Below are 11345 nucleotides of genomic sequence, written 5' to 3' on the forward strand. Positions count from 1 at the left end.
GGGGGGAGAAACTTCTATAATGTATTCTGACAGGTTTTCCTCATAATAAGCTCTAAGTTTGTCCTGGTTCCATAACTTGGGGATGCAGGTGACCTTAGGGAAATGGACTTGGAGTTGGTCTCTGCACAGGAGGTCCCTGGAAGCCCACCCATGCAGGTCCAACTGTCTCCAGTTTAGTTACAAAGGACAGGGAAGAGAGAGATGGAGCCTGTCTGGGCCACTAGAGCCAGGAAACAGCATCTGCTAGAAGGAAGACTAATCTTCTGCCCCTTCTCCTGCCCAGGTCGTAGCACCAGACCATATCACACATGGGGGCAGGTTTCCTTGGGAGCCATCTCTCTGGCTTCAGATAAAAGTAAGTCTCTTCTGGAAAAGCAAGTCTCCCTGACCCAGATAGGTGTGACTACTTCTGATTGTGCCCACCTGTTACAGGATCCTGAAGACGACTCAAGGTGACTGAAATGGGAGTGTGGCTCCAAGAGAAGAATCAAATAAGAGTTCTGATTAGAAGCAGAGTCTGGTTCATAGCAAAGCGACAGGGTTATGAAGGACTAAGCCACCTAAACTGTCCTTGGGTACCCTTTTAGAGACCTAATTAAGCTTCTAGGAGAAACTGAGCCCTTCAGGCCCCTGCTCTCTGCTTCTGTGTGCCCACAGGAGTCACAGGAACCTAGCAGGCCAATGTCCTCGTGATACAAATGAGAAATCTGAAGCACAAAGATCAAAGGGAGTCCAGAGCTACTCTTAGTTCAAGCCCAGTTCCATTGGGTTCTTACTCTAAAATGGTGGCCTCTTCTTTTATACATTGAGAGTTCAGATCCCTGATAATCTTTATTCTGTAAGCATCTGAATGGCCCCTCAAGAATGAGAGGGAGATCTCCTTCAAGCCCCCTCCCCCCAGGAAGAAGGACAATGGGACTGACAGTGCTGAGGCCCAGAAGGAAGAAGAGACCCAGAAAAGGGAAGGGATTATTCTAAGATCCTTCACCTACAGGCTGGCATATGACACCAAGCTTAGAGCTTTCTGATGCAGGGGATCACGGGAGTCAGGAAGATGAGTTCATATTCAACTTTAGCTGCTTGCCAGGCACAGCCTGGGCAAGTCACTTAACCCCTCTCAGGTTTTTCCTTGTTTAGCCATATTCTGTATCTTTATTTTCTTTTCTTGCTCCCAAAGGTCCTATCCCTTGGAGCTAGGGAGTACAGGGTGAACCCCGCTCCCAAAACAGACCTTCACAGATGTTAAAGTCCTCGTACAGGCCCAATTTCAATGGATCCTCAGAATGCACAAGGACCTTTTATTTTCTAAGGATGCCAGACGTGGTTTACTTCACTCATACTGGTCTTTCTCTGGAGTCTTCTCCCTCACCTACTTCCATTTGCTCTCTTTTCTAGGACTTTTAAATATATCGTCTTCCCACGTTAGAATATAAGCTAGTAGGTGTCTGTGGGTGGATTTGAACTCATGCAGAGGAGTATTTCTGAGTCCAGGTCCTCCGCTCTATCCACTATGCCACCTAGAAACCCTAATTGTCTACTGCACACTTATACTGAGCTTGTGGTCCACTAAACTCCTTAGTTTTTTTCCAGGAAAAACCACCCGGCCACACCACCTATCTTAATTCACCAATGAGTGACTTTCTAAATCACAAACACGAGTCTGTCCAAGGAGGAAGATGACTTTGGTTGGAAGGTGGGACATTTAGCTGCTAAATGTAGACCTAATTGATTAGCCTATCATGGACCCCATGCCTGGGTTGTGCCAGTGATCGAGGCAAAAGCAAAACTACCCTTGTCTCTATGGAGCTGCCATCCTAACAGGAGATGCCACACACCCAGATTTATATATGCAAAATGGAGACAAGGGCACCTTGGGGACAGGGGTAGGTGGGGAGAATCTGGAAAGGTTTTGTGTAGAAAATGATGTGGAAGCCAAATGTTGGAGGGAGCCAGGTACGAGCAGGCCGGGCCGAGCAAGGAGGAGGGCAGGGCCTGGTTTTCCGTCAGGCCTAAGAAGATTCGAAGCGATGGACCCCACACATCTGGGACCACAAAACTCAGCAAGAAACCCAGGGGCGGGTGCAGACTGGGGGTCAGGAAATAGGAAGGATTTCCCCAGCTCCTGGGGGCAGCTGGGGCCGGAGCCGGGCTCCACCCAGTCTTGCCCAGCCGGAGTTGGGGCCCCTTGTCCTGTCCCCAGGGAGCTAGCCCCATTGGCCTTGGGCTGGGGGCGTCCCTAGAGGCCAGGACATGAAGAGGAGCAAGGACCCTGTCCTGAGCTCTCTCCTGAAGTAACAAGCCCACTCACCTTCCTCAGGTTTTCCGGCAGAGGCAGGAGGACCACCTGGGATGGACTCCGTGCCAGTGAAGTCCTTCCCACCTTCAGAGTTCTGCCCTCGGAGAGAAAAGCCCCATCCACAGCTCAGATTAGCTTCGGGGCTGTTCAGGTGGGGGCGGCTTCCCCAGCCCTGGGGGGTGCCACCTCCCAGCTTGGCCAAGCGGCCGCCTGGGCTCCTCAGCGATGGGGTTCATTTTCTAAGGGATGGTGGATGGGGCTCCAGCCCCCTCTGGTGGAGCGCCTGGTGAAGCTCAGGAGGGATGGGTGGCTTTGCTGCTTGAAGGTTTGGGATGTTTTCTTTCTCCTCCTCTTCTTCCCCTATCCACCTCCTCCTCCTCTTCCTCCCCCACCCTCTGAAGTGCATAGCATGGGTAAGATTACAGAGGAGGAAGCTGAGGCTCAGGGAGGTTAGGACTAGATAATTATGAAAGGGGGATCTCGACAAATAGTCATTTATTAAGCACCTCCTGTATGCCATTTGCCAGGTGTTAGAGATAAAAGACAATGAATGGAATGACCTCTATTCCCTAGAGGCTCTGTGTTCTAAGGAGGAGACAGCCCTCCCCAGATTGGGGTCCCCAGGATCCTGCTCCATCAGCCCTTGGGACCCCAGAGCATCTCTGCTGTTCCCCCTTGGAGGGCAAGTGGCCTCTGGAGGGTCGGCCAGGCAAACCCACCAGACTCAAGGCTGGAACTTGCCTAGTGTGTGTGGGGGGGGGGGTGAGAAGAGCCTGTAGGTCTCAGATTACCTGTCTGCCCCCCACTCATGGAGCAGCTGCACCCCCTCCCAGCCAGCTGTGTCAGAGGAAGGACTTCAGCCCAAGACTATCAGACACCCTAAGGTGCAAAGACTCATTTGTACAGCTCAGGTGATAAGGCTTGGAGAGGGATGCCCACCCGAGCAGGGGCTGGGGTGATGCTCTGCCCTTCTGGGCCTCAATACTGTGGCCAGTCCCATTGTGCGGAAGGCCCAGAAATGTCCAGGAAGATGCCTGGCTGGGTTTGTCTAGGTTAGATGCCGCCTTCTCCAGGAAGCCCTCCTTGACCCCAGCCCCACTTCCAGGACTCTGACTTAGCCTGCTTCACTCTCCCCTCCATCAGAGAGCTGGGTCTTTGTCCCCTCTCCTCCTTTAGGCCCTAGGGCCTGAAGGGTAGAGCTCCTCTGGCCCCGGGTCTGCATAGATGTCAGATGTGTGACTGACACTGGGTAAGTCCTCATCAAAGGCCATGGGACACAGAGAACAGGGCTTCTAGCCCAGAGAAAACTCGGACCTCTCAATTGCAGTCCTTTAGGTGCCAGGCCCCGGGACCAGTGTCCCCAAGCTACTTGAGCATCCTTTTAAAGGAAGGGAGGGCTCTGGGAGAGATATGAAGAGGGAGGGTATTGCCAGTGGGGGTCCTTTTGAGGCAACGGCATGGTGAAAGGAGATGGAGAGTCCAGGGTGCAGATCAGAGAGGGAACTGGCAGCCACGGACCCTGGAGAGCACTCCTCTACAGCCCCCCACCTGCTTCAGAGTCCTTCAACTACCAGGTCTGAAGTGGCCCCTGGGTCCCCCATCCCTGCCCACCCCCAGACCTGGCTCTGATCCTGCCTCCTGAAGGCCACCCCAAACTCCCAGGGTCTCTTTTGAACCATCAGCTCACCATTGCCTCTGACCTCAGGCTGCCTTGGCAGGGTGGCACTGAGTGTCTCTCCCTGGGGACAGGGCTGTGTTTTAGCCCTTTTTTGGACCTAGTGGGCAGCATGCAGTGGGCACTTAATACATGCTTGCTGTCTGGCTGCCCTTGGCTCTCCTTTCCCCCCAAACCACTCTGCCCCTTCTTTCTCCAGACTGTCTTTGAATAGTAGAAGAGGGGAGGGCAGAGCAGAGCAGAGCTTAGCACCAGCCCTGAATAAGGGCCCCCTGGGGGGGGGGGGGGTTAGCATCCCAAGGGCTTCACCAATGTTATCACCCTTGGAGGCCTCACACAGAGATCTGGAGATATAAGGAGGGAGCAAGAAAAAGGGGGGAGATGGAGGAGATGGAGAAAGGATAGAAGGGGATAGAGAGAAAGGAGGAGACAGAGAGGGGGGAGAGAGAGAGAGATTGGAAGAAAGAGAAGGGGAGGGCGACAGGTGGTGGAGACAGAAGGTGAGGTTGAGAGATGGAGAAAGGAGAGAGGTAGAAAGGGAGGGGGGAAACAGAGACAGAGACAAAGGAGAAAACCAGAAGGGGTAGAAAAAGAAGTGGGGGAGGGAGACAGACAAAAGGGAGAGAAAGAGAAGGGGAGGGGAGAGACAGAGGGAGACGGGAGTCACCGCTGGGGCCTCCTAAGCATGGAGGTGCTGGGGAGGTCAGAGTGACCCCTGCCCCTGGAGAGCCCCAATGCTGGGGAGAGCCCTGTAATGGGGAGCCTCCTGGAAGCGGGGCCCTGGCCCAGCGGAAGCCCGGGGTCAGAGCTGCCTCCCCTTGTTGAACAGAAAAGGCCCCGAAGTGTTTCCGTGACACCTCAAGCTCTTTCAAGTCGGGGCCTTTATGGCAGGGGGCCTCCCCCCCTGGCTTGGCTCTTGTTTTCTTTTTCCCCCCATTAACAGAAGTGAAGAGGAAATGAGCCCCTGGGGGTCCCTTTATGGCCAGCTCCCGTTCACCTGTTGACATGATCCTGGCTGGGGAGGGGGCCGGGGTACAGATGCATACAAGGGGCTGATATTTTAATGCTGGGGGGGCATGAAGTAGGGTGCCAAAGATTGGAGGGAATTCGGAGGCCGTCTGGTGCAAGTGTGGCATTGACAGTGGGGTAAACTGAGGCCTGGGGAAGGGAAGGGGCCGAGGTCCTCCCTCCCAGCCTTGTCTCCAGTCTGGCGTTCCCCCAGTCGGGCCCTGGACGCTGCCCGAAGGAGCCCCAGCAGCTCCCCACTCAGGGCCTTGGCCCTCGGTTCGCTTTGTTCTCCATACTTCGGTGGCAACATCTGGGCACGACTGACTTCCTGTGTAATCGCCCGTGTTCACAAACCTCATTCTGAGAGGGGTCCCTGGGCTGTCCCAGACTGCCCAAGGGGTCTGGGGGCCCCAGCAGGCTCGGCCCTAACCCCCACCTTCATCCCAGGTGACAGCCCAGAGGAAGGGAACCACTCACCTGAGATCCCTGAGATTTGAAGGGAAGGGACAGAGAGAGGGAGAGGGAGGGAGGGAAGAGAGGGAAGAGGGAGAAGGGAAAGAAGGATGAAGGAAGGAAGGAGGGGCAAGGAGGGTTCATCAAGGGATTACAAGTACCAGGGGCAAAGGGGAGACAAAGGCTCTAAAACCCAGTGCTTCTCCCCGACTCCTAAGTTATAGGGGAAGAAGAGGGAGCCCCAGAGACCCCCATTGTACAGACGAGGAAACTGAGGCCCAATGAGGTCACCCAGATGGTGCTGACTTCTGGGGCTGAGGCAGTGTGGTATCATGGAAAAGATGATGCCCCCAATTTGTGGCAGAATCTCCCCAGAGGACGAAAAAGCTTCAGCCAATTGTCTGATACGGGGGCTTTCTTGAACATAAATGAGTGTTTAAAGAGAATAACTTGTGACTCAGTTTCATTCTCTGTAAAACGAAGGGATTAAACTAAATAGGCCCAAGGCTTCTCCCTGCTCTGATGCTCCACGGCCAAAGGGGTCCCTCAGCTGTCATATCTTAGTGTTGGGTTCTAGGGCCTTCCCAAATAGAATGTTCTCTAGGGGTCCTCCCAATTCTGATAGTCTGTGTTCTAGGCTCCCTCGCCAAGCTCTGGGGCCCCTTCTCTCCCCACTTGGACACTCTGTGTTCTATGACCAATGGGTCTGGTTGCTCCAGAAATGACCTCAGACCCTCTGGAGACCCCCTTGGGGCAGTGATGGAGGGTCCCCGCCAGACTCCGCTTGGCCCAGTTTCTGGGGAGGGTCCAGGCCCTTAGACCACCAGGAGACCGCTTCCCCTGCCCCGACTAGCCAGAAGGGGCTGCCTCTGCCCGCAGCGGCGGGGAGGGCCTAGCCTGAGGTGCCCCTCCTGAGCCGCTGGGGGCGGGCTGCATGTCCCTCTAATGACCGACCCCCCGGCCGGACCACAAAACGGAAGGCAATTTCACATGGGCCTGTGGGAGCCAAATGCGGCCGTTAGCGCTCTCAGCTCCGCCCCTGGGAGCCAGATGTGTGAGCAGCCAGAGGTGTCACCAGGCTGGGGGCAGGGGCACAGGAGGAAGACCCCCACACACACCCTGGCCCTCCCAGGGCTTCCAGATGGCCGAGGCCCGCGGTGGCTCCGGGAGCCTCCCCGCGGATTCTCAGGGAAAGGTGGGCAGCGGGCTCTGGCCGAGCCCCTGGCCTTGTGCCCGCGGCTTCACTCTGAGGGCAGTGCCCCGGCGATGGGGCTGGCAGGAGAGGCAGAGGAGTGAAGCCGGACTCATCTTACAGAGGAGGACCCTCTATAAAAGAGGAGCCTGGGGCGGGGCAGGAGGGCTGAGGCGGGGTGGAAGCAGCTGTTGCCCACCTGGCGCGGGAGAACACGGCCTGGCAGTGGAGCCTGGCCGGCTGCGGCGGGAAGATGGGGCAGGACGGAGTGGAGGTCGCGGGCTGCACTCCCACCTGCCCCACTTGCTCCTTAAGTGGAGGGCAGAAGGAGACTTGTCCCCGGGTAGCACCTCCTCTTGCGCTGCGGGGAGCCCTGCACGGAGCCCCCTGGGAGGGGGGCTTCTCGGCCTCGGTGGTCTCAGCGCCGACACGGGGCTGGGCTCCGGCATCCTCAGTTACCCCCTCTATAAAAGCGGACGCGGGGCGATCGTGGCCCCGACACTGGGGGGGTGCGTCTGCCCCCCACCCCCGTCCAGCCCTCGCCCCCACCGTGAGGTCACAGCCAAGGGAGCAGGGATCCCAAAGAACGGAGAATCCTGGGCCGATCGGGCCGGCATCCCCCCCCCCCATGTGGAGCCTCGCCTTAGCGGCCAGCCAGGCCAACGCATTCATTTTACAAATAAGGAAACCGAGTCCCAGGGGCCACATCAGTGGGCCAAAGGGGCTCACAGTAAATTAAGCCTTTTATCTCTCCCTTTCTGCTCCGATCCTTTCGGTAAGAACAGTGAGCCGGGACTCTGGAGTGGGAAGCGTCAAGGATGTCGTGGGTTCGAATCCTGCCTCCGCCATTTCCCCAGAAGTTGAGTCCTCCGTCTCCCCGGTCTCCAGAGGGGATCGATCACCACGGTTCAAAGCAGAGACAGAGCCGTGTTGGTGATGAGCTTTTATTACAATAGTCTGAGGGCCTGAAAATTGCTGTCGCCTCCCCATCCGCAGCCTCCCCCGGGGTGGGGTGGGGTGGGGAAGGAGAGGGCCAAGTCGGTCCACTTCAAATGCATCCAGGGAGGCGCCCCCCAGCTACAGCCCCATCACCTCTCGGGGGGCCCGTGACCCTTGAGGGCCCTCCCACACCTCGGTCTAGGACCCCGGGCGCCTGCCCAACGGGCCCAGCAGTTTTATGAGGTTGCCACATCCGAGGCCGCGTCAGAAGTTCTGGGGACTGCGCCCCATCTCTGATGCCCTCGCCCTGGTCCTGGCATGAGGGCCACCCCACTGAGATTCCTGAAAAGGCCTGGCCCGCCCACCGCCCTCCCCAGCCATGGTCACCCGGTAGAGCTTCGCCAGGTTGAACCCCACCTGGGCCTCAGCTTCCCCATTTGCACAATGAGGGAGGGGAGCTCTACAGCCCCTTCCTGCTCTGCAGTTGGGCAACCCCGTGATCCTGGGGGGTAACAGACCTGGCTGGTCCCCCAGACCACTCTTCTCTGGCCCCCTTCTCCTGCCTCTCCTCTAGCCCCCAGGCCGCCCTACAGGTCTCCAACCCTTCCTTCCTGGTCCAGATCTCTTCTGATCTCAGATTCCCACCTGGCGACCCCCAGCCCCACCCCCATCCCACCTGAGAGCCAAGCAAGCTGCGGGCTGAAGCCTTCCTGGGGGACTCCTACCAGGGACCCTTCGCTGGAAACACACACACACACACACACACAGAGACAGACACACACACACAGACACACACACACACACACACAGACAGACACACACACACAGAAGCACACAGACACAGAGACAGACACACACACAGAGAAGCACACAGACACACACACAGAAGCACACAGACATACACACAAAGACAGACACACACACACAGAGAAGCACACAGACACACACAGTCACACAAACACAAACACACAGACACACACACAGACACACAAACACAAACACCCGTCTGAACCAGCACCCTAAGACCAACCACAGGACGGCCCTCCCATCTCTTAGCATGTAAACCCTGCTATCCAGAAAGGGCTGGGGGGGGGGGGGTGTCCAGGCAAGAAGGAAGGAAGAGGAGACACCCCGGAGCAGCCCAACCCCCAGGATGGCAGCTGGCAAAGATCAGCATTTTCCCAGTATTGACAAAGGGGATGGATCCTTTCAAATATACCTTGACCAGACCCATGACGGCTCCACGGTGGGTCCCTCTGCCCCTGAGCTCCTTCTGGGCAGGCGGTGGTGGGGCACCTGGGAGGGAGGCTGCCAGGGAGCTGGAAGCCACCAGGATGTCTCTTGGAGGACAGAGGGCCAACGCTCCAGTCAGTCCCAAAATGTCCTTTTTTAGATTTGGGTTTCCAAACTTTCTGAGAGGCGCCTGGCCCAGCCTCTCTCCTCCAGCCCCCATCCCTCAGCCCAGTTTGTTTTCTTTGACTCTTTCCTTAATGAGTTCCACCATCTAATGTGAAGTCCAGTTACCCAGGCTAATTGGTTCCCTCACAAGATGATGCCTTATTTCTTCTCTCGGGGGCCCTTCTGTTTAAAGGCATTTTCACTGGGGGGTGAAAATCCAGGTCCCTGGTCCAGCGAGGCAGCCACACTGGGGAGAGATACCAGGGCCAGTGGGGTGGACATGAGCTGACCCCTGAGGTCCCTTCCAGCTGAGTCTGCCCTTCAGCCGCCCACCCCAGGGTCCCTTCCTTTGATAAGCCAAGTTGTTGAAGGTTGGATGGGGGGCTCTGGGAGGCCCCAGCCTGCTCCTGGCCTTTCCGCCCTGGGGAGCCTGCCAGCTCCGGCGGTCTGTCCATCTCGGGGCAGCTCGGGCAAGGTCGGGGTGCAGCTAGGTCCGCTGGGCCCCGTTGAGGAGGTCCGTGAGCTCCCCGATGTATTTGATGGTGTATTTCAGGGTCTGGATCTTGGTGAGGGGCTGGCCCCGCTGGCTGTAGACTGGGGGCAGGTAATTGCGGAGGGTGTGCAGGGCGTCGGCCAGAGCCCTCATCCGCAGCTTCTCCCTCTCGCTGGCCTTGCGCCTCCTCTGGGCCGACATTCTGACTTTGGTGCCCTTCGGGGCCTTGCTGGGGCCCGGACTCTGCAGGTAGGTGGAAGGGAAGGCCAACATGCCACAGGCCACCAGGCTGCCACTGCCGCTGCCACCATCACCCGCACCGTGGCCACAGGCCAGGTCGGCCACCCCTGGGTGGGCAGGTGAGGAAGAAGAGGCGAAGGACGGGGTGGGGGACAGGCTCTGAGGGGAGCCTGCCCGGCCCAGGTCGAAGGGGCCGGGTGTGTCCTTCCAGTCCCAAGAGGAGAGAAAGGCAGGGCTGGAGCAGGCCAGCCCCTCCTCGAGGCCCAGCAGCGTCTCCTGCAGTTTGTCCATCCTGCCCGGAAGCCCAGGGAGTGATGAGGATCTGCGGAGGCTGCCGGCCTAAGGCCCCTCTTTATGGGGGCAGGAGACCCCTGGGGAAGTGGCACCTGAGGCCGAGCAGAGGGAGTTCAAAGGAGAGCCCGAGGCCGGGCGGGCAATGAACTCCTCAGGTGTCACTTTCTGCTCATTTCCAATTATCGCCCCCCAGTGAAAATGCCTTTAAACAGAAGGGCCCCCGAGAGAAGAAATAAGGCATTATCTTGTTGTGAGGGAACCAATTAGCCTGGGTAACTGGACTTCACATTAGATTGTGGAACTCATTAAGGAAAGAGCCAAAGAAAACAAACTGGACTGAGGGGCCAGGGGCTGGAGGAGAGAGGCTGGGGCCAGGCCGCCTGGGGCCTGCGTGGCCACTGGGAAGGGAGAAGCCCAGGAACAGCGAGGCAGAGCTGAAAGGCACCCTCCTTTATGGGGAGGGGGAAACCAAGGCACAAGGAGGGTCCAGACCCCACACTCAGGACCCATCTGGGGTGGGCTGAGGGCAGGTCTTCTTCCCTCCCAGTGGACCATGCCCTCGAGGATCAGCGTGTCCACCAGGCTCAGAGTGTCCACATGGGCAGTCTGGGTAAAGAGCCCCAGAGTGTGAGCCAGTCCCCTGAGGGCCACAGGGTGGAAGGCAGAAAGATCCGTGGAGGCCTGGCTCAGAGTGGGGACCAGAGGATGGCCCCGTCCCTCTCTCTGACCAGTACAGTGAAGGGACCAGACTGTGATCAGTATCTACAGTTACTCCAGGTAGACGGACCTTTCCAGCTCCAACATTCCATGTTCTATGTTCTAGGCTCCATCCCAGCTCTGACATCCCATGTTTCTTGTTCTAAGACCAGACCCAGCTCTGGCATGACCTGTTCCATGTTCTGCGGACTCTCCCAGCTCTGACAATAGTCCTTGTTTTGAGATCCTCCCAGCTCTGATTCCTGTACCATGTTCTAGGAGCCCTCCCATCTCCACCCTCTGTCCTCTGGTCCTAGAGGCTCTTCCGATGTGCCCAGACTGGCCCCAGATATTTGGTTCCCTGTGAGTGGTGCTGCTCTTTCCTGCAGAGAGTCTGAAGCCTAAACCAGGCGGGTCAGCGAAGGGGCAGGATGGCTGAAGGTCCAAAGACTGCCCAGTCTTATTCAGACTTTTTCCAGGGGCGGCTAGGTGGTGCAGTGGATAAAGCACCGGCCTTGGAGTCAGGAGTACATAGGTTCAAATCTGGTCTCAGGCACTTAATAATGACCTAGCTGTGTGGCCTTGGGCAAACCACTTAACCCCATCTGCCTTGCAAAAAACCTAAAAAAAAAAAAAAGACTTTTTCCAAATACAGATGAAG

General features: G+C 57.2%; 1 protein-coding gene across 1 annotated transcript; it reads right to left on the minus strand.

Moving 5' to 3' along the window:
• Nucleotides 1-9448: 9448 nt before the first annotated feature.
• Nucleotides 9449-9985, minus strand: MSGN1 (mesogenin 1). Its single transcript, XM_074221664.1, has one exon. The coding sequence runs from the start codon at nucleotides 9983-9985 to the stop codon at nucleotides 9449-9451; it is 537 nt and encodes a 178-aa protein (XP_074077765.1).
• Between the last annotated feature and the right edge of the window lie 1360 nt (nucleotides 9986-11345).

This window comes from Macrotis lagotis, chromosome 1 (assembly GCF_037893015.1).
Source record: "Macrotis lagotis isolate mMagLag1 chromosome 1, bilby.v1.9.chrom.fasta, whole genome shotgun sequence".
NCBI classification, from domain to species: domain Eukaryota; kingdom Metazoa; phylum Chordata; class Mammalia; order Peramelemorphia; family Peramelidae; genus Macrotis; species Macrotis lagotis.